The sequence below is a fragment of the Fusarium mangiferae genome (assembly GCF_900044065.1).
Source record: "Fusarium mangiferae strain MRC7560 genome assembly, contig: FMAN_scaffold011, whole genome shotgun sequence".
Classification (NCBI taxonomy): Eukaryota; Fungi; Ascomycota; class Sordariomycetes; order Hypocreales; family Nectriaceae; genus Fusarium; species Fusarium mangiferae.
The window spans coordinates 1,706,447-1,731,650 of NW_024573931.1; the positions used below are offsets into that span (position 1 = coordinate 1,706,447).

The 25,204-nt window shown below is 50.2% G+C and overlaps 8 protein-coding genes across 8 annotated transcripts; 6 read left to right on the plus strand and 2 right to left on the minus strand.

Moving 5' to 3' along the window:
- Positions 1-606: 606 nt before the first annotated feature.
- FMAN_10375 (uncharacterized protein) lies at positions 607-2,175 on the plus strand (the record flags this gene model as incomplete). The annotated part of the gene is made up of 2 exons (XM_041821042.1): positions 607-1,199; positions 1,245-2,175. 2 exons carry the CDS (start codon positions 607-609, stop codon positions 2,173-2,175), a joined length of 1,524 nt encoding a protein of 507 aa, XP_041686863.1.
- A 241-nt stretch (positions 2,176-2,416) lies between these two features.
- On the minus strand, positions 2,417-3,568 carry FMAN_10376 (uncharacterized protein; the record flags this gene model as incomplete). Its single annotated transcript, XM_041821043.1, has 1 exon — positions 2,417-3,568. One exon carries the CDS (start codon positions 3,566-3,568, stop codon positions 2,417-2,419), a length of 1,152 nt encoding a protein of 383 aa, XP_041686864.1.
- Positions 3,569-4,029: 461 nt separating this feature from the next.
- FMAN_10377 (uncharacterized protein) lies at positions 4,030-6,614 on the plus strand (the record flags this gene model as incomplete). Its single annotated transcript, XM_041821047.1, has 3 exons — positions 4,030-4,052; positions 4,112-6,449; positions 6,507-6,614. 3 exons carry the CDS (start codon positions 4,030-4,032, stop codon positions 6,612-6,614), a joined length of 2,469 nt encoding a protein of 822 aa, XP_041686865.1.
- A 3,550-nt stretch (positions 6,615-10,164) lies between these two features.
- On the plus strand, positions 10,165-10,810 carry FMAN_10378 (uncharacterized protein; the record flags this gene model as incomplete). Its single annotated transcript, XM_041821048.1, has 2 exons — positions 10,165-10,215; positions 10,271-10,810. The coding sequence occupies 2 exons, from the start codon at positions 10,165-10,167 to the stop codon at positions 10,808-10,810; spliced, it is 591 nt and encodes a 196-aa protein (XP_041686866.1).
- A 1,769-nt stretch (positions 10,811-12,579) lies between these two features.
- Positions 12,580-13,629, minus strand: FMAN_10379 (uncharacterized protein; the record flags this gene model as incomplete). Its single annotated transcript, XM_041821049.1, has 1 exon — positions 12,580-13,629. The coding sequence occupies one exon, from the start codon at positions 13,627-13,629 to the stop codon at positions 12,580-12,582; it is 1,050 nt and encodes a 349-aa protein (XP_041686867.1).
- Positions 13,630-15,035: 1,406 nt separating this feature from the next.
- FMAN_10380 (related to ATX2-Putative Golgi transporter involved in homeostasis of manganese ions) lies at positions 15,036-16,555 on the plus strand (the record flags this gene model as incomplete). Its single annotated transcript, XM_041821050.1, has 4 exons — positions 15,036-15,068; positions 15,124-15,140; positions 15,199-16,320; positions 16,369-16,555. 4 exons carry the CDS (start codon positions 15,036-15,038, stop codon positions 16,553-16,555), a joined length of 1,359 nt encoding a protein of 452 aa, XP_041686868.1.
- A 3,474-nt stretch (positions 16,556-20,029) lies between these two features.
- Positions 20,030-22,173, plus strand: FMAN_10381 (uncharacterized protein; the record flags this gene model as incomplete). The annotated part of the gene is made up of 5 exons (XM_041821051.1): positions 20,030-20,407; positions 20,470-21,077; positions 21,127-21,489; positions 21,537-21,885; positions 21,937-22,173. The coding sequence occupies 5 exons, from the start codon at positions 20,030-20,032 to the stop codon at positions 22,171-22,173; spliced, it is 1,935 nt and encodes a 644-aa protein (XP_041686869.1).
- A 1,069-nt stretch (positions 22,174-23,242) lies between these two features.
- On the plus strand, positions 23,243-24,689 carry FMAN_10382 (putative pyruvate dehydrogenase (lipoamide) alpha chain precursor; the record flags this gene model as incomplete). The annotated part of the gene is made up of 4 exons (XM_041821052.1): positions 23,243-23,374; positions 23,487-23,620; positions 23,676-24,130; positions 24,181-24,689. The coding sequence occupies 4 exons, from the start codon at positions 23,243-23,245 to the stop codon at positions 24,687-24,689; spliced, it is 1,230 nt and encodes a 409-aa protein (XP_041686870.1).
- Positions 24,690-25,204: the final 515 nt, after the last annotated feature.

Below are 25,204 nucleotides of genomic sequence, written 5' to 3' on the forward strand. Positions count from 1 at the left end.
TATCTGTATATCACCGCTAATTGCTGATCAACTGCGAGTGATTGATGCCGCAATTCCCCTTTCTCACAACTCACGACAACAGAGCCTTACTCATCTTGGCACGCCTCCGTTTCATATCCCTCCCCCCCATGTCCATGTCCATGTCAATCCACATCCACCGAGGTTATCAGGCGGGCCGCTCAGTGGGAGGCCACCAGGGGGAGGGGAAAAGTGACTGGATGGTGAAACATAAACAAGCTGCCTTTTCGTTCTTTTTTTAGATAGAACATGTCCGGGGAAGAATAAGCTCTGACGCGGTCATCTCTTTTAATACTCTTTTCGTCCACTTGTTTCTCTCTGCTCTTGAAACTTTCTGACGCAGGATCACGACGACAACGGCGGGTTCACAATATCATCAAGTTTGAGAGGATATCACAGCTGCTGTGCGGCTTTTTTTCTTGGTTCGGTCACCTCGTTGTATCTTCGTGTCTTTCTCTCTCTCTCTCTCTCTCCTTTCTCTCTTCTCAGTGCACCTTGCCGCTTGTTGGTTTTCCTCGTTCTTTGCCAGATCATATCACGCTAGGTCAAGTCGTCCTCTTTACTGAAGCACGACTTCGAAACTTCAGAATGTCGCTCAAGGGTAGGATCTCGTCACCCCTCGAGGCTGGTACCTCAATCCTCGATGCTCATCACCTGCCACCTCATCTGGCACCGGCTCTCGAGCATGTATCCTCGCGTCTGGCCCGCAAGTCGCAACATATCACACTTGTTGTAGCCCGTCGGGACTATCAACTCCCTTCTGTTGTGCCCCCCAAGGGTCTGCTGACTCCGACGACTCCTTCACCATTATCTCCTGGCCTTCGGTTGAACCTCTCTCAAGGTCCTGTCTCCAGGCTCAAATCGCTGGTGAGAACTGGCTCTTCAACATCCCTGCGGTCGATGAATTCTCCGCGAAGTGCTCTGTCTTCACCCGGTCAAGTCCCCCCGCTTGAAGCGTCCAGCCCTCGGTTCAGATGGCCTCTTTCACCATCCACGCCAATGTCTCCTCCTCCCATGACACCTTGCACCGCATCATCGACAACCACCGATACCATGAGCTCAATGATGAGCGCCTCGTCAGGCTTCGGTATGCGACTCATCCACACCAACGAGCTCCACCCTAGGTCCGAAAAGATCCTCAACTCGATTTTGAGCAAGACAGAGAAGAAGTTTGCGATAGGGTAAGACACCTTGTTCCTCCATAGAACATAACTAACTCGCCAAAGCACTGAGTGGCTATCACCTGCTGTCAGAGCTTCCTCGTGCGGGCTCACCAATCAGCTCATCCATAGCTCCATCATCCAGAACGAGGTCCTTTTCTGCTCCGAAGGCCTCACAGTTCTATCACTCGATAGATTGTACAGTCTCAAGAGTGCCTTGTCCAGCTATTCCAAAACGAAATCTCACCTCCGCCTCGAAGACGCCGTTGACGAACTCCGGCGTATCATCCTGGCAACCAATGGTGCAAAGGTTTCAAAAACCGCCATCCTCCGGTCGTATGACTGGCTGAGTGTATCTAATTGGGCACTTGTGGACCTTGATCGCATGTATAGGCGGGCGTATGGAGGACCAGAGCAGTATGGTGGCATCTCAGGTCTTACTAGCTTTGCGGAGCCAGCCATAAAACCTATCAGCGACTCACAAGAACGATACAAGGAAGAAGAGGCTGAGGAGGCGACAATTGGCATGGCTGTCTCCAAAGGGAAGACGCCCTCGCCCAAGCCTCTGCTTAAACTCCAGACAAATTTCACTCCGGGCCCCATTCTGAAACCAAAGCCCAAGAAGATTCAAGTTCCAGCTCCAGTTTCGGTTCCAGCTCAAGCTCAAACGCCAACTCAAGCACCAACTCAGACCGAGGTAGAGGAGGAGGAAGATGGCGATCGCACAGCACGACCGACAGATCAATTGTATTTCACAATGCAACAATGGGAGCCACCTTCGACGATAGATCAAATCTTAACCGCCGGTCCCATCAATCGAAGCGCTTTCAGTCCCCTTACGCCAACACCCATCATGAGTCCAGCATCACCAAGGTTTGGGCCGTTAACACCACATGACTATGACGATATTTCGCCCACCACGCGGGGAGAATGGGGCTTCATGATGGCAGACAATGCCTTTCAGAGCGGTCGCAAGGCCGGAGTTGAGATCTTTTGATATTGTAGGCTTAATTGTTCTGCTCTCTTCTGTTTTGTTTTAAAGGTTGCATGGCGAGCGTTTTGGCTTCAAGACACCCCTTTTGTTCGATTGCACGTATGCTTTGTTACATGGCATATTAGATCTCAGCGTTATAGAGGACAGCATATGTTTGTGGAGTAAATATTCTGGACAAAAATGGGGGACGATAGATGGTACCATTCTTGAATATATTAAATGAATCTGGGTATCATTGTCATCACTACCATCCGTACTTGCTCCCTGCCTCTTTTCGATTATTCTTCCCCTTGGCAAAACTATCCTCAAGAGCTTCGCGCTGGCTCTGTGCGTTCTGTACCAACTGGCGCAAGCTGTGCTTTCCACCTCCTTGGATCGCACGCACAGGGTTGTGGGTCTGTTCCTCTCCTGCGGCCCGAATCTCTTCGTTGTGTCTATATTCCTTGTCCATATTAAAGTTGATAACTTTCTTAGCTGCTTGGTTGCCCAGGCCATTGCGGCCAAAGAGCTCTCTTCTTTGAGCGGCAGTGAGCTTGAGGTCCTCCACTACTGTATCAAGGGACTCAGAGCCTGGCAATGTTGTTGCGGATGGACCTGCTTGCGCATGGCTGGCATAGTCGCCAAATGCGCCCTCATCATAGGTCAATGAGCTTTCTGCTGTCGCAAACATTGGTTCGTAAGTGCCTGAAGAACTCCTGTCTGCAGGTTCAGAAGGCTCTTCTGTGTGCAAAGAGAACAGCGACACCTTCTTGGGAACGGCTGGCGTGGCCTCTGGTGTTGCTTCAGCCGGTTTCAGTCGAGCCTGTTCATGTGCGGGAGTCGGCGCTGGTTTTGCCAGCCCAGAATTCAGTTTTTTCTTCTTCTGGGGGTTCCTTGCCACAGACAGAGGCTTGAACATCAATGGCTTGCCCACCAACTTAACCTCGTCCGCTGGTTTTTGTCCTTCAGGTATATGTGGTTGCGCGGCAGCCTTCAGAGTCGGTAGGCTCATGCCGTCTGCGTTGTCGTCTGAATTCTTCAGGTCGCCTCCTGCGTCTCTACTGAATCCTGGAGCTGCGCTAGTCTTGAACTGAAAGCTTGGTCTCGCTATCGAACTGCTCGATGCCACGGGTTTGGGCTTGTTCGCGTTCTTGGGCGCTGGTAGAAACGAATTAAAACCGGAGAATCTACCACCACCGGCAGTCTTGGTCCGTTTCTCTGGGGGTTCTTCGGCTTGCGGTCTATTGTTGGCGAGCTGAGGGAGGCTGACAACGATTTTCCCAGGGTTGGATCTATCGACAACCTTTTGGAAAGGCTTCTTGGAAGATGCAGATGATTTAGGGGCTGGTTTGACAGGAGCTTGAACTTCGGCTTCGGAGCTTGAGCCCTCCGAGTCGGAATAGTCGACAAGGCCCATGGTGGTCGATTATTCGATTAGTTAGTTGGTGTGATAGTGAAAGTACGAAAGAATCGTGAAGCTGAGCATCGCGATATGAAGTTAAAAGGTTCCACTTCGAACATGACGGTGCCGACAATGCAGCCACATCTTGACGAGGCTGTGCTCCACACTCAAGGGTAAGGTGAGTTCAAATAAATAGGTACTGGTAGTTACGGAGTACGGAGTATCCGTAGGTGCTACCTAAGGTACTGCCTAAATTACCCCACTGCTCAATTCGTGCTTGTCGCGACTACCTACCTACCTAACCTTATCTAGAGGTAGCAGTTAGTTACAGCGATGATACAGTCCCTGCTTTAGATTCTCGATTTCTTGACTACAAACGGCTTGGGGCAGTGTTAAACATGTTGAAGCAGTTACTCGGCTCTCGGCAATTTCTTGACTTCACAGGGTGAAGCGATCACGCATAATTAGTCGCGACTATGTCCGTCATACAACTTGAAGAGTGCGATCATGTCTTTGGTAATGACTTTGCACGGATTCATAAGCTGACGTCCCGCCCAGACTCGTCTCCTACCAGCTTCGCACGAGCTACCTTGATGAAATTGCAGACGGTGTTGGAGAGCGACTCCTAAACGTCAACGATGGCTTCATAAACTCGGCTCCTTTCAAAGCCGCCGGCTGGCGACCGAATTCGTCCCACCACAAGCGGACACATTCACCTCCAATTCCTACTGCGATTGCCTCCGAGTACTTCCAAGCGCCAAAGCAGGCTGGCCTCACACTCGAAGATGGGGAAGAAGATGGTGGTATGCTCACTGCGGGCGGTTCGGATACTATGGGTCCAGGAATGGCTACCAGGCGGCGCAGGCGTCGCGAGCAGATGGAGGAAGAGGACAGTAGTGACTTGAGCGATGAGAGTGACGACGATACGGACCAGCGGGCTGCGCAACAGATCAAGTTTGCAAAAATGCCAGTCAGACACAGAGCAGGCTCGTCGCCACTACAGAACACGAACTTGAGGCAGGTCGGAGCTGTCTCACCAAGGGCGCCTCGCCGAGGCTCACAGTCAGCTTTGATCACAGTCCAGGAGAGGCCCCGGAGAGATACAGTCACCAGCAGTGAAATATCATCCGAAAACGAGACCGATATTCCGACAGTCCAGAGGCATCGAGAAGCTGCTCGCGCTGCGGCAAGGGCTGCCAAGTTACAGGCTAGAATTCTAGAGGAGCCCTCGCCCGGTATTCAACGAGCGGACACATCTCTCTTGCCAGAGGAGGAGGAAGATTCCGACGAGGCTTCCGACTTATCTGATAACTACGCCGAGAGTATAGACTCGGCATCGATTCTTGATGGCGTCGAAAATGCTATCAATGCTTCTCCCACCCGCCAGGTTGTGGGAACACCGCCCAAGAACTTTGTACGCCAGTCTACTATTCGCAAATCCAAACCGCCGGCGCACCCCATCGTCCTCGGAGCGTTACCACCTCCCAGGCCGATGAGCATGATCAGGCCTTTGAGCGTCGCCCAACCCAAGAGTTTGCTATCGGCCGCCCTAAAAGCCAAGGATAAGAAATCGTCTATTCCCTTCCAGAAGTTCGCTCATTTCAGCGGGCAGGGTACGCAAGGTTCTATTGCTGTGCGTATATATGCACCTTTCTCAATCACACCTAGCAAGCCATTCCAGGTGCTAATCCGCCCACGTGTTCACGACGGACAAGGTGCTGAGCGGGTGGTGACGGTTGCGGACCTTATCGGTTTGAGCTTATACCGATACAACGAGGAGAAACTCGAACCTCCGTTACCCAAAGGCAAGCTCAATATTAACTGGTGGACTCTACGTATGGTGGAAGAAGGTGGCGAAGTTGACGACGATTTCCCCCCCTTTGAAAGAACAAAACCGTTGACATCTTTTACTACGGTTAACAATGCTGCTGCGCGCGGCGGAGGCCGCATGCGATCTAATTCAACTGCTTACGACGACTTTGCGTTAGCAGCAGCTTCAGAGGAGGAGTACCTTGAGAATAAGTCACTCACACCACAAGAAGACGAAGAAGAAGAGCCAGCAACATCACAGGATAGCGGCGGCGGGGTTCCTCTCACTCCTACGGAGCCAGATGCGGATGCGACTCCTCGGGGCACTCCAGGGCCGGCTATCAACCGGTTTCTATCGGAACGTCCGCGGCAAAATCCTATCGTCACAACGACATATCGCTCCAACGCTCCTCCAGCAGACATACCCCAGGCACCTGCTGCAGCTCCCAATACATCCCGCGGGCAGCAAAAGCTGCTTCGGATTCATATCATGTCATCAGATGTCGCACCGGGTCAAATGGTGACACTAGATGTGATGACTGATACTTACTTGGCTGAGGTGCTGGACATGGTATGCCGAAAGAGACAATTAGACAAGGCCAACCATGTTCTTAAGCTTCCTGGATCAGGAGCGGTAGTCATGCTAGACCGGCCAGTTTCGTCCATCGGGAATGTCTCGGACTTGGAATTGTACAGGCGACGATTTGCAACAGATGGTCCGTTAACTATCACCGGCTCGCCGGGCAGCTCGTCCCCGAAGATGCTGCCATTGGCCGAGCAGGCCATGCAGAAACGCAGTAAGAAGTCACAAACGCCCATGGTCGGAAGTCATCCATTGGCGCGAGAATCGCTGAAGCAAGATGAGCTCAGCAACGCCAGCTACAAGAAGTACACTGTTTGGCGCAAGCAGCCCATGCGTATCGTTGGTATGAGCGAACGCATTCTAGTAATCGACGGCGAGTACATTCATATCATGCCAGCGTCTGGCGGTAAGGCATTGCATGATGGTTCAGGCAAGACAACAACGGTGCACTTTAGTAACGTGGTTGGGTGCAAAGTCCTCCGGAAACATCCCACGAATGTCAAGGTGAGAGTTTACTGTTCCTTTGATTTTAGTCTGCCATTCTAACAGTGCCGCAAATAGCTTGTTGTGTATAAAGCGACCGAGAGTAAACGATATGACTTTGAGGCCCGTAGTGCATTGGAAGCGGCCGAGATAGTGGAAGAGCTAAAGAAGGGCATGCCTAAATGAGTGGAATCGCAGATCCGAATGCCTTTGGGGTTTAGCAAACCGTTGACACACTCTCCAGATTCCAGACTGCAAAATAAGCACTGAAGACACGAAGACGGTAGCGCAGGCAATGCACTGGAATTCCTCGTTGTTTCCACACCACTTGTATGTCACTTGATGTACTCCGTACATAGTAGCAAATGGACTTGGGCTTGCCTCTTTCGTTTGTCAGCAAACCCTCAATTTCAATGGCAAACGAAACGACTTGTTTCGTTTAACCCATGCCATATGTACTTGAACGGACATTGAGCCATACTTTGATCAGTCCACGCGTGTGTTGATTGCAATGAATCTCGATGAGAAGCGGTGTCGGCTACGGCGTCAGAAGCGAGGCTGAAAAGCTGCTTCAATTATTGACAGACCATGCTCAGTATAGTCTTGGCTAACATTGGCCAAGACCGTCGAGCAAGGCAGTAGAATGTGGAAATGGCGATCCAAGGTGCCAAGCCGGGGTTATGGCAACAGGATACATATCATGGAGCACTGAAGATGGGGAGAGATGGAGTTGATGTGGAGACTCGGAGGGGGCGTGTGTGGCGTTGGGCCAAGCCGGCGACGACAGGGGAAGCTCTCAGATTGGATCAGGCCAGTAAAGAAGAGTGTTGGAGGTGCTGTATCCGTATCCGTCGTTGTGTGCAAACTCGGTACATGTTGCGTGTGCCAGTCTCCGAGCCTCATGACTGTGCATGTTGTTTGAACCAGAACCGATGCTGTCCAAATCGGCAAGCAAGACATATCATTTCTGCAGTGATACACCGCACACTGATTCCAACCCTTGCGTCAACTGCTGATTGCTTGGTCTTTGTGTGATGTGACACCAACAAAACTGATGGCTCTTCTGGCTATATGTCGCGTGCCGCGCGTTCAGGTACCTGACTACCCGAGACAAAAGAGCTTCGCAACCTAGTTCCAAGCAAAGGGTGGTCGGTCTAAGGTACCTCGGGTCTCCCATCTACCTACTTTGGTCGGTTTGAATGCAGATGGGGAATCAGGATTATCGGGCTAATCCCGGGTCGACTCGTTCTTCCTGATCGAGTGTATATTATGGGCCCTAGCCATGATCAATTCCGTGATATTGTCAGCAACAAAAAGAAGAGATCAAGACAGCCAAGGGCTTCCTTGCCTGCTTCTTCCCAGGTCGGGTGTGTCCATTGTCGTATTGGGGACTGACAGTCAGTCGATCCTCTGCACTCCTTCAGACTCCTCTGGGCTTCTCGAACTAACATCAGTGGTTAGCAGACCTCTCAATAAAGTCTCACTCCAAGTTCTCCTGAATTCCGCGGTTCAGCTGGGTACTGAAGAGGCTGGGACAACTTATGGAGGCAAAGAAACCAGGAACGCAAGGTTTCTCTCCAGGAAATAGTTCGAGGTTTGATTGGATGTCTTGGGACATTGTTTCAGAGAAGTAAGCTTCCTCTTAACGCCATGCAGAGTTGGAGGGTGGCGTGTTGCATATGCCAGCATGTATGTATGTGTTCTCCATAGAGCAGGATGCATTCGTATACAGTGCAACCTTTTAGGTAATTCCATCCATAATTTCGATTTTGTTTGAACCCAATGTCTGTCCACAGGGCTACAGTCCTTCTGACGAAGGATCAATATCACGGGAACAGTAACAGCTACTGTATAAGGTCCTAAAGTTCCAAGCTGGCTCACCAATGAAGAGGCCTTGTTAGTGGCCCATGCGGACTGCCGTAGGGCTCGTGTTGGCCCTGGATCAACTGTACCAAGAAGAGCAGCCAGCAAACAAAGTGTGGAGCTCCCATCCCAAAAAGCCCCACCGTGACGCAAAGAGTCATCTAAAATTACGCGATAGAGACATTGGCATTAGGGAAGGCGAAGACAGCGGCAGGATTGACTACAGGATCATGAGAAAAGGGACGAGGCGATGCCGGCGCTTTCATCTTTTTAGACGATGGACGACGCAAGCAAGCAAGGACCCTTTGGAAGAGTAAGTCTGTACCTATGTATGTATGCTAAAATAGAGGTAGGTACTAGCCTACCTAGGTAGTCTTCTCAGTTTCTCCCTGCTTCCTTGGATGTGCAAGATGTGATCGTCTTACGTGGCGCGTGGGCGTGGCTGTGACAGAGCCGATGCTGTGGCGACCGTGGCTGACGTATCCGTACTCAATTCGGTCCCACTTCTGTTTTTAGTCCATAACGTCAGAACAAGTTTGTCCTCAAACTTCACGGGAGTCGGCTTCATCAACTGGAGCTGGCTTTAACAATTTTCTTGCTTTCAACCAAGGCGAACCAAATTTGTTGCCCCCAATCACAAATCTTGGCCCAGTCTCGCCTTGGCGGCCCCCCCCCGGATGTACATATGTTTGAAGCGTGCAGTCTGTAGCTGCACTAGCCAGAACCTCTAACGCTATGAACACGCCTGTTACAGCACATGCGCAAGATCGTGATGAAAGATGATGGAGGATTTGCAGACTACAGGGTGCACCTGGTAGCCAAGAAAAGCCCGCTGCTGCCTCCCATTTCTTGCTTCTTTACTTCGACATCCATTGCTGCTCATTTTCTGGTTTTTCTGATACAACTCGGAGAACGGCACTGAAACCCTGGTCACGGAATATTATGCAGGTTCTCATGAGCTTGACTATCAAAAGTCGGTCGTTTCGGTGAATCACTTATGCCTCACGATTCGAATGGATCGGGTAGCTGTCCAGGCTGCATTCATGACCTGGATCCTGCGCTCCTTTCAACATTACCACCTTAGTAGGCACCTAAGTCATTGTACCTAATACCTTAAACCCCAAGACATGCCGCGTGAGCTTGAGGCTCAGCTCTGCACAAAAGACAATGACCAAAGAATGGGTCGACCTCCGTTTGAGTACCTGCTGAGTTATTCCCGGCGGTCTCGTGTAGGGCGAGCTGAGACGTGGGATGTTGTATATCCTTCGCCTTGCATAACGTAAGCTAGGGGCAGCTGAGGCCACTACATCTGGAAGCTCTTCTGAGTGCTGTATGCACAAAGCGTCTTAGAGGACAGCTCTGACTGGGCGAGATCTACACAAGGTGCACAGTGTATGGCATATTGCACTGGTACAGAGGCTTGAGAGAAGCAGTAGCATGACTGACATCAACCTGAAGCACGAGTATTTGGGAGGTACAGGTCCGTTTCTGGTCCGTCAACTGCGCTGTTGGCTGTGTCGATCGATGACCTAACTACGACTGGACGTGCCTCCACCGTTCTCCAAGCATATGTACGAATCGCCAAGGTCCGGAGCTAGGGCGGACAGTCCGGGGTGAAGGGGGTGTGCGAATAGAAGTCATCGTCAAAGGCCCCAGTGCAATGCAGTCAGCCAAGATACACGGCATAGCATGGCATAGTTCGTGTCCAACTGTCTCGGTCTGTGTCCATAAAACGTCTTGACTTCCAGACTTTCTATCCTTTCTCTCCTTTCCTCTCATTCACCGCTGGCAACCAATTCAATTCAAGATCAGACTCACACATCACCAAACAAGCACTTCTCAGTCCAATCTTCTCATCCACAACACCAACATCATGAAGTACTCCGCTGTCACTCTTCTCGCTGCCCTGGCTGCCTACTCTCAGGTATGATACTCTATTTCCCCAAGGTTCGCAGGCTTGCCTTGCTAACATGATACAGGCCCAGTCAATCTCCATCCCTGGCGGTGATGAGGTCTCATCTATCATTGGCGATGTTTCCTCCCGAATTGGTGATGCCTCCTCTATCATTGAGGATGTCTCTACCCGCGTCGGTGATGAGGTCTCATCTCGCGTCGGCGATATCTCTTCTCGCATCAGCACTGCCACCGAGACTGGTGCTTCCACAACCGTGACTGATGCTTCCACCGCCACCGATTCCGCAGAGACCGAGAGCGAGACCGGATCCAGCACTGTCGACACCAGCGCCCTCGGCAGCGTGACCAGCGCTCTTGCCAGTGCCTCCAGCGCCATTGAGGATGAGATTGCTTCTCTCAGCTCTGATCTCGCCACTGCTACTGGTACTGCCAGCGAGGCTATCGAGTCCGAGATCGCTGCGCGCACCTCTAAGATCGGTGCTATCGAGAGCAGTGCTGGTGCTGCCGCCAGCAGTGCTACTGGTGACAACGCTGGTGCCATGCCCACTGCTGCCGTCGCTATGGGTGCTCTCATGGGTGGTGCTGCTCTCTTTGCCAACATGTAAAGTGGCATTTACGGAAGATTACATTAATAATGAAATAAACGGTCAAATCTTCACGCGCCATCATTTTAACCAAAATGGAACTCTTGCATATCCAACTCTGATGAAGCAAGGATATGACAGGGTTCGGGATCTTAATTAACTAGCGTTGCACATCTGCCGTTAGTGTGATTGAAAAGGGAATTTGGAACTGAGGAATGCCTATGTCTGGTGCAGCCTTTGGAACGATGACTTTGTCGATAGAATTGCTCATATAAAATGTTCTTGACCATCCATGGAAATAAAGATTTTCGCATCATATGTTGGCCCAGATGATGGATTTCTGTGTTTATGCTTTTATGTGCTCTCAATTGCGTGAATAATGTAATGCATTCTCTTTTTTGCCTGCTCTTCTCTATAATAGGTATGCTTTAGTCTCGGGTTTTCCCTTTAGCTTAATCAACTCTCAATGACACCCTCCATGAGTGGCGTGAGACGTGTATAACGGTTTCGCCCCAGGATTTATGCTGTCGCGGCTAACTTCTACTTGTATCATGTAAGCTAAAACTGAACGTCTGGTAACTGATATTGGACATTCTACTTCGTCCCAGGTTGTTCTAGAAGTCAATGGCTTGCAGTGCAACCATCCACGTGAACGGCACAACTACAAACCCAGATGGAGAAATCTAGCAAGTAACCTTTCTTGTCGATAGTGAGTTTCTGGACTCAAGTAGTGGGAATAAGGGGATGGCCATGTGCTGTGAGATCCGCATTCCAGTCAACCGGTATGATTATATGGTCACTTCCCTGATTTGAACCCCATCCTGAGCTTCACCGGTTACGAATGTAGCAGCCCAACTCAATACAGAGCGCCAGGACAGACACCTATGAAACAACCAATAGCCTCCTGTTTTCGGCGAAAGAAAGGTAAAAATAAATCTCTACATGGGCGTCTTCGTACTTACTATACCCTGTTTGGGAATCAGCATGTCAGGCATGCCAGTGCCTCAGCGCGCTCGAGAATAACCATAGGCCCTGTTGTATTTGAATGCAGGTATAGGAACTTGGCTTGCAAGGTCTATTTGAGCTCTCAGAATATTTACAGTGTTTAATTCTCGTTTCTTTTAACCGTTTACTCGGTATGGGGTTCAGATCAGAGGGGGGACATGCTGAGAACGCAACCTTGTCAATGTCGGTCGTTTCTATTTCTTGACTCTACAGCTAATAATAAGGAACTGGGGAATGGAACAACATTTAAAGCTTATCTCAGTGCTTTTCATCTCTCATGTTATTCCGATATGAATATTGGCCAGTGTGGTGCTTGAACAAGACTTGAACAAGACTTGAATATGATTGCTATGAACGGTGGCTGTCCCGTGAGAGGGCTTTGAAATCCCTCGAGCCGAAGTTACCTCGAAGCGTATGAATGAGTGAACATCCCAGTGCCGTGCTGAAATATACTTCTAAACCGCATCTATATCTAATACATTATTCCCTTTAGCACCTCCCTGACTTGTCTGTACCAGGTGCTTGATTTGATGGTCATATCAATGACAGTTACTGGGTAGCGGAATCACGAAATGGGACCAGAAGCTGACTGTCTGTGTTCTCAGGGATGCATAGCTACTCTATCCCATTATATTAGTAGATGAATGCACTGAGCACGGTCCGCATTTGATTGTTTATCTCACACAAGCTTACCAAGCCATGCAACTCTGATCCAGGAGGAGCGTCACAGTCAAATCTACTGGCCGTTGCATAACCATGTGTTGTGCGCTATACTGGGATTACCGTCATGTTTTGGGCCGACTCTCTGTCCATAACTTATCGATGATCTGGAAGACAGCCGTCACGCCCTTCATGGTATCTTCATCCACCTGTCCACCCAGCTTTTGCTGGATCTTATCTGGATGCCATCGTACACGCTCATCCCTGAGCTTGGCCACAAACGATTTTTCTCCTATCTCTTGTGGATTCAGCCCATTGACAAGGAACTTGCGCACAGTTGGCTCATCCACGTCTTCTATACGACCGCCTTCAACCGGCCATGCAATTTCTGTAGGAGTGCCATCCCAGTTTGCCCAAGCTTTCGTGTAATCTTCCCATCGTTGTTCCCAACGTCGACGTTCTCTTCGTTCCTCTCCACGACGGATACTATGTTCCATGTCCTCTTGGAGTTTCTGAGCGCGACGATCCTCGTTGGCTTTGCGCTTCTTCGCCTCTTCACGGCGTGCACGCTCCTCAAGCAGGCCAGCATTTGTCTTTTCCCACATTTTCTGGCGTACATAGGAAGCGTACTCTTCATCTGTCATTTGTTCCAAGTGACCTGTAGGCCCTACGCGCTCGTTGGGGTAGACGTGGACGGGTTGGCCATATACACTTTCCCAGTATGCAGCGCCCTCGTCATCGGCCATGGCGTCGAATAAAGATTCACGAAATGCTGCGTCTGGATCTAGAGGCTCTGGCCCATGAGGGTTATTTGGCGTGGGAGAGCGATGTGGCCGACGGTGTCGGTGTCGGCGGTGACGGGCAGGTGAACGCCCGTGCCTGTCATCATGATCATAATCTCGATGCCTATGTCTGTCTCGCGATCTTCGACGAGATCTGCGGTGATCCTTCAGCCGGATTCGTGAGCGCCTCGGCGCTGTGGTATCCCCTCCATCATCTTTATCGTTGCGCTGGGCGTCGGTGTGCTCTGATGGCTCACCGAGCGACGGTCCTCTCTTGACGTCAACTGGTGATGGCGATTCGGGAGATCGACTCCTCCTTCGGCTTCTGGGCTTTTCAGGGTTGATAGAGGAGAGGATGTGGCGTCTGCGAGGCGACTGCTCAGTTTCGCCCATCATGTGAGGGCCGTATAGTTCGAAGGCATTGGGTCAGTGACGCTCTTGGCTTTGCGAGTCTGAGAATTTGTAGTTGTAAGTTTAGTTTCGATGTGGGGATTAGTTGTTGCGGGTGCACAGACCTTACTTTATATTCACGGTATTACATAGTACTTTACCTTAGTACCTATCCGTCGACCTGGACGGTAAACCCGACAAATTGGTAGGTAATTACCTGGGTATGCACCGAAAAGCAAGTTTAGGCTCTATTAACATTTAGCAAGAAGGATGAGCCACTGGGGTGCATGTTGTTCCAGTAATTGCAGATATTGCTGTATGTCAAAGAGTTAATTGCAATAACTTTCGTCACCATCAGATTGAGTTACACAATCAGATTGAGTTACACAATCAGAAGCTAAGGTATACACAAGGTTATTTATTTCAGCCGAATGGACAAGTCCACCAAGGAGCATCATCTTTGTCCGACTGATTGTTATATATGTTTAATGATACTCGAAAGATACTATAACTTGAGATTGCACTTAAATAAAATGCCAAGTCAGTCAGTACAGGGTAGGCAGATTTGACGTATCAATCCAGAAAGATTAGCATCCGTAGCTACTAGGTAGGTAGTTACTCGCTATCACTCAGTACTGGGTTTATAGTATCTACTCCAGTTTTGGTATGGTAAGGACAAGGTAGAAAAAATGATAATCACTGAAGGGTATTCGGTACTCCGTACTAGTAGCAGAAATATACCTTGATAGTCCAGCCACTATGGAACATTGACCATTAGTTATGATAAGGAGGCAACTTGGAGTGAAACATGGGCGACCACCACCATCACCACCTATTATTCGCATTCACTTCAAGTCGAAAGCTTTACACACCAAGAACCCCCCCTGCTAGAAAACAACGTTGCCCTCTGAGGAAGTGATACTGATCTCTTATCTCACATCGTCAATCAGTTATAGTTGACGCTATTCCAAAAAGTATCCCTCCCCCTGAATTCATTGTCTCCACGGGCTGACCCCTAGGGGGGGTTTTAAGGGTCTAGGTGCCCCGCAGCGGCCAATCGACAGCTAGCAAACCGTCGCAGGGCTGGTATTGATGGTCCCAACAGTGTGTCCAGGCTGACTGACTCCCACTGATGAGCGAGGCCAGATAAATTTGTTCGACACCCAATACCAACGCCAACCTCTTTCTTGTCCGCTCCGCCCTTGCGTCCTGTCTTGCCTGAGGTGTCGTCGATACTGCGCTTCAATCCCTCGACAAGCGCATATACAGATCGGTACACTTGACGGAAATCAGTGACGACCGCAACATGCGTGGGTAGTATTTACACCGGCACCTCTTTTCCTTCTGCTCTGGCATCATTCCTGTGCGCATAACCACCCAAGAGTCAGTCAATTGACATCGCATCAACCATGGGAGGGGTCTTGTTACTTCTAGGCCTATGCGTAAGTGAACCTCACCCATTCGTCGATAAATCACCGAGACTGACATTCAATCAAGCTAGTCATGGCGTTGGCGTACGTGCGACCGTGATGCCATTCTCGTCGATTGCTAACATATCTACTTACCCAACAGGTCATTCCTTGCCGGAGCGCTGCCCCTTTCAATGTCTCTTTCACAATCACAACTTCGACTGCTCTCGAGCGTCGGTGTTGGAATATTGGTCGGGACTTCACTTATAGTCATCATCCCCGAAGGAATCGAGGCCGCAACCGCACCTGCGGAGGCTGCTCATATGCATCGAGTTCGAAGCCTGGTGCGCCGAACCCCCTGGAGCCACGCCGTATTTACACGTGGACTCCCCGAGTCAATTGTCACAATAAGCACCGGCTCAATCGAGAAACGAAACGACGAGTTGGACACCGAAGCGCTTGTCCGTCGCATCATAAATGCAGCAGCGAGGAATGGCCGAGTCAAGCGCGCAGATATCGAGGCCGCCATTGAAGCGACAGGTGATGATGCTCCAGCCATCCCAGGAGCCGGCGATACCACAAAAGATAGCACTACCGATAAAACGGGATCTGAAAAGGCGGAGAGTGGGAATGAAGGCCAACAGAGCCATGACGGAGACCATGAAGCGGAACATGAGCACGAGCATGAGCATGAGCATGAACAGGAGCATGAGAAAGAGGAAGCGCACGAACATGCTGTTCCCACATTCGAAATCGGCTTCTCGTTGATTCTGGGTTTTTTGTTAATGTTCCTGATTGATCGACTGCCGCGCCATGCGACAGAGAGTCTTCACTCTACACCCCAGACCCGCCATATCAGTCTCGACAACCTCAACGGTGATTCTGCCTCCGTTGACGAAGAGGCGGATGGGTTCCTGGGATCCCTGACACCCACTCCGCGTCGAGCGCGCAGCTTGGCAACGACCACTGGATTGGTTATTCACGCCGCCGCCGACGGAATTGCAATGGGTGCCTCGTCGACTACTTCAGATATGAAGCTTGGCTTCATTATCTTCGCGGCCATTATGATTCACAAGGCTCCTGCTGCCTTTGGCCTAACTTCACTTCTTCTCAAGCAGGGTCTTTCGAAGCGAGCTGCTCGAGGACATCTTATTGTATTCAGTTTGGCCGCACCGTTTGGTGCATTGACAACATGGACATTGATCACTCTGCTTGGTGGTGGTAAGGTTGAGAGTGATCATTGGTGGACCGGCATGCTACTCCTCTTCTCTGGTGGCACGTTCTTGTGAGTTAAGCATGCCTTTCTTGACATTCGTCACTGACACCTCGATAGATATGTTGCTATGCATGCGATGCAAGAGGATACTACCCCCCATACTCATGACCACGGCATCAACGGCTATGCAGATAGTAATGCCACGGCACAGCGGAAACCAAAGGGACCGCAGATGCGCGATACACTGGCCACCATGGGTGGTATGCTGGTACCACTGCTCACACAGTTTGGCCACCACCACTAAGTCGCAAGCACTTCATTTGCCTCGTATTCTCCTGCTGCGCATGTTGAGATTTTGGGACGGTATGCGACAGAATATAACAGCCATAGACAGAGTATGGGATGACATGGTGCTTTTCAAGATTTCTTCATGTTTCGGGGCCGGCGAGCTCACTTTCGCTGCGTGGGAAGGGACCAGAATAGACTCCTGAGCGATTTTTCACGGCGACAAAAGGCGGGTATGAATTTATAGGGATAGCATGGGCCATGTACGGTTCCTTGGGTTGCAATAGCCGCACAAATAGTATTCTTGAGATATGTTACAGGCGTTCTTGACTACGGCTGCACAGTATCGCTGTCACATCTCAAGGCCAAATTCTTTGTGCAGGACTGTATCTTTGTGCCATCTGATCACTGCCAGCAACGCTGGATTTCTCAGATCGCATCTGGTTTCAACGTAACCCAGCCGCAGCCAAAAGGAGATATCCAATGCCAATGCTGGGTTTGGTTGTGGATTCATCTGGTTCAACCTAGGTTTCAAAGAGGAGTTTTATAAAACCGACTGACATCTAGGCAGGGATACAAGGACAAAAACTGCTTCACACATAGTCACAGAAGCAACAAAATGGCCTGATGTTTTTGTTTGAATGATACGTAGAGCATTACAAGGTGAAAATGGACAGGGAATGCTGAGATAGGTTTACATATCAGGTGCCTTGGAGGGTGGGTTTAATTATTTAATTCTCCGCGTTTGATAACTTTACGAATTTAATAGACATTGCCTTGGTAGGGCGTACGGCACGAGAGAATTCGCAAACTTTAAAGAGATTGAGGACGGACAACTTGACTAACAAGACGTTGTAACAATTCCACAGTGCTTATCCGTACCTTGGGGAAAAGCCAAGCTTGGTGTTCGGTCAAGTCCGCTCACACCTTTCTTCATAGCCTCTTACGAAAATAGCAAGGGGCTCAGTTCATTCAGCTTCAAGGCCAGGGTCGTGCAGTACTTGTTAGTCTCGTTACAGCTTTTCCAAGGCATTAGGCATGCGTCGTTAGTGTTGTACTACCAAAACCTAAATCTTCAGGGCGGATCAAGGAACCTAGAAAAAAAGGTTGGTCGTTGACGCCATTGGCGCTTCTAGTGAATGTTCCGAGGTCTTCTTTTCTTCCTCATACCTATTTTCTCTGCAGTGGACAACTGAGCAACGTCAGGGTGTGAGATATTACAGCATCGTGGCTTGCGCCAGGAGTTTGGATGTTGGCGTCTGGTAAGCATTTGTTCATGTGATATCTATTTCTTGCTAGTTCCTGCAATAAATCCTAGAGCCAAGGAATTTTGTTATAATATGTGGTGTAGATAATATCAAGGTAACGTGAACCCTCGTATTGATCCTCAAACTCCCTGCACGCACCTGATTGTCCAAGAAGCCTTGAAGAGGGGGTTCGTCAACACACTTGACAAAGCATCCAATCCCATCTTGTCGAGAGCCGCCTGAAATGTCACATCTTATCACATGGCTATACTCGATGGGGGAAGGGTAGCGATGTCTTGCAGGAGTTTGCAGTGCGGAGTCCTCCATCTTTGCTCTGAAGATATGTACTGTACTCCGTACATACCGCGGTACATACAGCACAATCGTAGCTGATCCTCACATGTCATGAACAAGATAGGTACAGCTGCAGACAGTCGAGCTTGTGGGAAGATCGACGTAATATCAGAGGCTGAGGGTCGGTGAAACCGTCATGATCAACCGTGCAAAAAGTCAGCAGCCACGAACTGCACCTGAGAATGGCGCACGGCTTCAACCGCCGAACTACACTACCTTCAACAAGAGATAACTAATATCCAACCCTTTCGTAGCGTACGGATACAATCTGATCTGGTGAACGGTGGAGATGATCAATTCGATCCAAAGTACGGAGTAGGATTGTATTCATTTATTCAGGGTTGACAGAGGCAGGCTAGGATCTGTTTCACTGTTTGAAACAGATCAGGTTTGGCATCTCATGTTTCGAAATCAATTTCTCGATGAATTGAGTTGAACCGTTTGCGGGTTTGAGAACAAGATTAAAGAATGTACTTTGTCAATGAAGCGAGATTTATCCCAATTGCGGGAATGTGATTGGAACGACGTCCCGTCCCTGCATTCATTGAATCAATAATAAATGAGCTGAAGGAAGAAAAAGCAATGAAAAGAGCGGGCTTGCTCAGAGCCTTGAAGTGCTGGGTTCTTCTCTCCTTATCTTACTTCCGTCTGATATTGGATGGATGCTGCTTGTACTGTAAAACCTTTTTGACGACACCAGCAAAAGGAAACGAAACTTGATCAAGTTTCCGTTTTCGTTCACAGACCGTCTTGGGCTTCGAAAAACCACTTCGTCCTATCGTACGTAGGTAAGGTAGTTCGTTCGATCACCCCTTATTCAGCCAACTTTTCCTTCCTTTGTCTTGTCTCGCCTCGCCTCGCCTCGCCTCCACTTCTGCATCCATCTGCTGCATCTGGTCATCAGATTGATTCACTTCCTCGACGCCTCAGAATCGAGTCGGTCATCTCGTCTTGCCTTACAAAGACGGACAAACCCATTATAGTCTACATATCATCCCGTATCCTCGGTAAGACAATCTCACACCCTCATTGTGTGCGTTGAAACCTTTTTCTCGACACAAACTTCCATACCCGGCCTTACCAGCTCGACTCAGGAGATATCCTTGTGCCGGTCACGGCGACAGCCGACATAAGCATTGTCAAAAAAGACATCCAAGCGGAAAGGCAAAGGCAAGGGAATCGCTCCAACGAGGCCCTGAACTGTAAGTCTGTACTGCAACGAATGCCCTTTAGCGCCTCTACGATCCCGCCATCGTCCTTGGCCTGCATCCGACCCACGCGCCAGGTCATCAGCCAGTCCCAGGCTCATTCTGCGAGCCAAGATTGCCATCCCAGAACAAATACAGGCGTTCCCGTCCCTGGACGTGTTAGGTACTTAGGTACTGTACTGGTACCGTACCGCCTGTCCGTCGGCTCTCTCCACTATCTCATCCTCTAGTGACTATCGCCATTCACCGTTGGTTTCTGCTTCCTGCTTCCTGCACCCTTTCCCTTTTTTCAATATCTGCACCTAATTCTGTTCGAAGCCAACACAACATTCTTATACCGAGTTTTTGCGCGATTATAGGCGATACTCCCTATTCTACATGTGCTGACATCGTCCTCGAATTGTTGGCAGAGGCCTCGTACGGCTTGCTTTCTGTTTTCCCCACCCACGATCCATCGCCGGCCTCCCCTCGATATCAGCCGTTGTCGCTTCAAGTAGCCCACCTCCATCAAGTTGTTGATCCTCCTCACAAACCGCTTCAAGGTCTATCTTCCAACAAACATCGACATCTTGGAGGGCGATGACCCGGGTCATGGCCGGCTACCAACGACCCATGAGCTTTTCCGAAAGACGAGGAAGCGCCCTCAGTGACGACTTGACCCTCGGCACATCGACGACGAACCCCATGGTTAACCACCGCTTGGAAAAGCTGCCTCAGCAGCAACGGCACCTGCGTGGACCTCCTACTCCCAGCATGTCTACACCCGCCGCGGACTTTGATCAACAACTCACTGGCTCACCTCCACCGCCTCCCACACCCGCTGCGTCTCCGGGACCTTCGCATTTCCAACCAGATTGGAGTGATGCGGCTGATGATGAGGACTTCTTTCTCGCCAAAGTCCGGCAACACTTCAAAAACTGTTCTGGTCCTCAGAGGACTCGGGTCCTCGCCGATCTGCTGAATCTCTGTACCAGCCAGCAATTGAGTTTCGTTCACCAATTTGTCAGCCCTTTATTGAAAAAGGACCCATTTACAAGTCTGCCAGACGAACTGTGTCTTCGGGTAAGGACCATTCTTATTTTGTTGTTTTCCCTAGGATCCGGTGGGCTTACTCACATGTGTAGGTATTATCTTTCATCGATGACCCAAAAGTTTTAGCACGAGCCTCGCAAGTTTCCAAACGATGGCGAGATCTCCTTAGCGACGACATGACATGGAAGAATCTTTGTGTCAAACACGACTACGGCCGCCGACTATCAGAGGTCTACACACGCGCACCTAATTTCTCATCGAGACCATCAGTACAGGCTTTGCATGGACTCGATGCCGACATGACCAGCAGCAATAGTTTCCCAGGCGCGCGCCCTTGTTCCTACACCTCAGGGACCCGGTCGTTCGAGGGCTCGAATACCTCTGGTCGACCCAGGTTACGGACTTACAAGTCTCACTTCAAGCAGAGATATCTAGTTGAAGCTGCTTGGCGATCTGGCGGTACCAGCACAACGCGGAATATTACCCAAGAGGGGGGCGTTGTCACGAGCCTGCATCTGACGCCAAAGTACATCATTGTGGCACTTGATAATGCCAAGATTCATGTGTTCGATACTGAGGGAGACTCGCAACGCACCTTGCAGGGACATGTTATGGGTGTCTGGGCCATGGTTCCTTGGGATGATACTCTGGTCAGTGGAGGCTGCGATCGCGATGTGAGAGTATGGAATCTTAAGACTGGGTAAGTTGAAAGTCACCATCACTCTTGATCATTTGCTGACAGGATACAGTGCCTGTTTACACACCTTGCGAGGTCACACATCGACAGTGAGGTGCTTGAAAATGGCAGATGCAAACACGGCGATTTCTGGATCCCGGGATACAACCCTAAGAATCTGGGATATCCGAACCGGCCTTTGCAAAAATGTTCTTGTTGGTCACCAGTCCAGTGTTCGGTGTCTCGAGATCAAGGGAGACATTGTCGTATCCGGTAGCTATGATACTTTCGCTCGAGTCTGGAGCATTTCCGAGGGCCGTTGTCTTCAAACGTTGCAGGGCCATTTTAGTCAAATTTATGCCATTGCGTTTGATGGTAAGCGAGTCGTAACGGGCAGTCTGGATACCAACGTGAGAATTTGGGATCCGACTTCTGGGTATGTGTCTCTTCAAACTACGGATAATAGCTACTAACAGTTCGAAGTGAGTGTCTAGCTATTCTCCAGGGTCACACGTCTCTCGTTGGACAGCTTCAGATGCGCGGTGACACCTTAGTTACCGGTGGATCAGATGGATCGGTCAGGGTTTGGTCACTGAAAGAAATGTGTCCGATCCACCGTCTCGCAGCTCACGACAACAGCGTCACCAGTCTGCAATTTGATGATACCCGAGTCGTAAGTGGTGGCAGTGATGGCCGAGTTAAGATCTGGGACCTCAAAACTGGACATCTCGTCCGTGAACTCATCGCGCAAGGTGAAGCTGTCTGGCGTGTTGCCTTCGAAGATGAGAAGTGTGTTGCTTTGGCCTTGAGACACGGCCGTACAGTCATGGAGGTAGGTCGATATTGGACGAAGGCTGAAAAGGCTCAAGACTGACTTTGGTAGGTGTGGTCGTTCTCACCACCCGAAGATATGCTATATGACCGACCACTCTCGCTTCAACAGCGGGTACTGGAGGATGACCCGAATCGCCCACTGAGTGCCATGGCTATCGACTATCGCACTTCACAACAGACTTTGGTCAGTTCTAGCCGAGACACTTCAACCCAGGATGTCGAGATGAACGACGCTGGCCCTTCAACTGCCCCATTGCAGGGCGGTACGTTCTTTCATGACGACTGAGCTGGGAGTTCGGTGATCTCAATGATGGCCCTGCGTCAACCATAGTGATATGACATCGGCGAGCACCAGCATTTCAAGCGCACCCGATTTTGTGGAATCAACATTTAGTATCGAAGACGGATCCGGTCATCCGCACTGCATTGCACTATACTCTTTCTTCGAATTGTTGTAGAGGCGCCAAGGATTTTTGAAAGCATGTTTTGGGCGTTGCTGCATCACCACCAGTTCACAGAATATGTTAGTTATGGATGGATGACATGCGAATTTGCATGGGAGTATGACAGCATGAATCAAGGGGTTATGGGAAACTGGAGCCACGGAAATGGAATACGGAGTTGCATCTCAAGGCGGCTCGGACTATATAAGAAGTCGATGTCAACGTTTTGGTTTTTTGACATTGATCGTTATCTTCATCATAATACTACATCGACAACGTGTGTATAGAACGATTAGAGATTAGCCCAGTAATGTTGGGTTCGACCAATAAGACCTGCCAATTCTTTGTCTTTTCATCCCGGAGCTAGGTATGAGTGATAAACTGCCATCATGGGCCATTTTTTCGTCCCTGGGAGGTCAAATCGTTGAGCCCGAATATTTCCAGGGACTGAGGGTACCTCAGCAAGGGACTTCCGACCTCCACCAGCAAAACCTCTTGTCGTGGCTCGGAGGTAGAAGGGATGGTGTGGATAGAGCCCCACATCGGCGAGAATTACACCGACGACGTGGTGTGTCACTTAGACGGTCTTGTATGGAGCGGAAAGATGGTCAAGAGGTGGTCTTTTGATAATCGGAAGACGTCCTGAGATATTCAGCAGACCTTGTCGATATGGTTATGTCCTCGGAGAAGATGATCTCTTGAATTGGACAGTCTGAGGGTATTTAAAGAGATCGCAAGCATGTACATATCACGTGACTGCTAGTCCTATTCAGGACTAGACCTACCAACAATTGGAGGCCAAGCTCAACGCTCTGCCGCTCAACAGCGACTTTTTCTGAGCTCCATCCAGCCAAGTCGCAGTTATCAACTCGACAACGTCCTGATCCCTCAGTTCAATTCTCCATATCCACGATGTTGTCTAGAGCTCTCCGTCTCCCCAGGGCTGTGCCTATGCGCACCAAGCTCGCCGCTCCCGCCTACACTGCCATTCGCTCTGTCACCACTGATGCTGCTTCGGCGTCCCTGAGCCACTCAGTCCCCAAGGTGAGAAAATGCGCACTTTCTGTTCCGCAAGGGTCCTTCGGAATACCCTCGCCCGACACTTCGCCCTCCGCAATGCGCCCACGAGCCATCACTGACTCTTCGACTGCTGCAGTCCGATGACGAGCCTTTCTCTGTTAACCTCAGCGATGAGAGCTTCGAGACCTACGAGCTGGACCCCCCTCCTTACACCCTGGAGGTGACCAAGAAGGAGTTGAAGGATATGTACCGTGAGATGGTCATCACCCGGTATGCAACAGCATTCCCCACGATCTCAATACGACATTTACTGATAATCCCGCAGACAGATGGAGATGGCGGCCGATCGTCTGTACAAGGAGAAGAAGATTCGTGGTTTCTGCCACTTGTCTACCGGACAGGAGGCCGTTGCCGTTGGTATTGAGCATGCCATCACCAAGGAGGACGATATTATCACCGCTTACCGATGCCACGGCTACGCCTTGATGCGTGGTGCTACCGTTCGATCCATCATTGGTGAGCTGCTTGGCCGACGTGAGGGTATTTCCTACGGCAAGGGTGGTTCCATGCACATGTTCGCCAAGAGCTTCTACGGCGGTAACGGTATCGTCGGTGCTCAGGTTCCCGTTGGTGCCGGCCTTGCCTTTGCTCACAAGTACAATGGAAACAAGAACGCTTCTATCATCCTCTACGGTGACGGTGCTAGCAACCAGGGCCAGGTCTTTGAGGCTTTCAACATGGCCAAGCTCTGGAATCTCCCTGCCCTCTTTGGCTGCGAGAGTAAGTCAATATCATAAGAACGAGTCAGAGCACTACTGACAAATCCACAGACAACAAGTACGGTATGGGTACAGCTGCTGCTCGTTCTTCCGCTTTGACCGACTACTATAAGCGTGGACAGTACATCCCCGGTCTCAAGGTCAACGGTATGGATGTCCTTGCCGTCAAGGCCGCCGTCAAGTACGGCAAGGAGTGGACTGCTGCCGATAAGGGACCTCTTGTCCTTGAGTACGTCACCTACCGATATGGTGGTCACTCCATGTCTGATCCCGGTACCACCTACCGAACCCGTGAGGAGATTCAGCGCATGCGATCCACCAACGATCCTATTGCTGGACTCAAGCAGAAGATTCTAGATTGGGAGATCACAAGTGAGGAGGAGCTCAAGAAGATTGACAAGGAAGCTCGTGCCCACGTCAACGAGGAGGTTGCTGCTGCTGAGGCCATGGCCGCGCCTGAGCCCAAGCCCGAGATTCTGTTTGAGGATATCTACGTTCGGGGATCCGAGCCCGAGTACATCCGCGGCCGTATTCCCGAGGAGAACCACTACTTCCAGTAGAGGAATTGAGCGCGAGGCCGTACCACCATAATGATTTGAGCACTTGATGCTTGCTGTAATATACATCCATGACCTATCTAGAAAGAGGCCTGGCACGGTCCGAAAATGGAGAAGGGCGAGGACCCAGGATTGCTTTTTTCGTGCTACTCATGGATGTCTCTTTGTCCTACAGTGGTTTTATATCAATGTCTTTCTCAAAGTTAAAGTCAATGACGAAAGAAATCACCCAATATCATGATATTTGGCGAGCCATCTCGGCCTATCTCCCCCGAGACAACAAGAGCTTGCAGGGGGCCCCTCTAACAATTAATTAACGCGCGCTAATAAATTTGATCGACGCCTTACTTAACATGGGAATAGCCGGGTGCACGTCCTGCCTTACTAGGCAACCGAGTCACGTGGGGCAGGCATCTCGCGCGTTCTGGTCGCACCTACCCTCGCGAATGGCAGCTAATTAACGCGACAGGTTCCCTAGCGGGCGCGTCATGCTACTCAGTGTCAGGTCAACTCGCGGG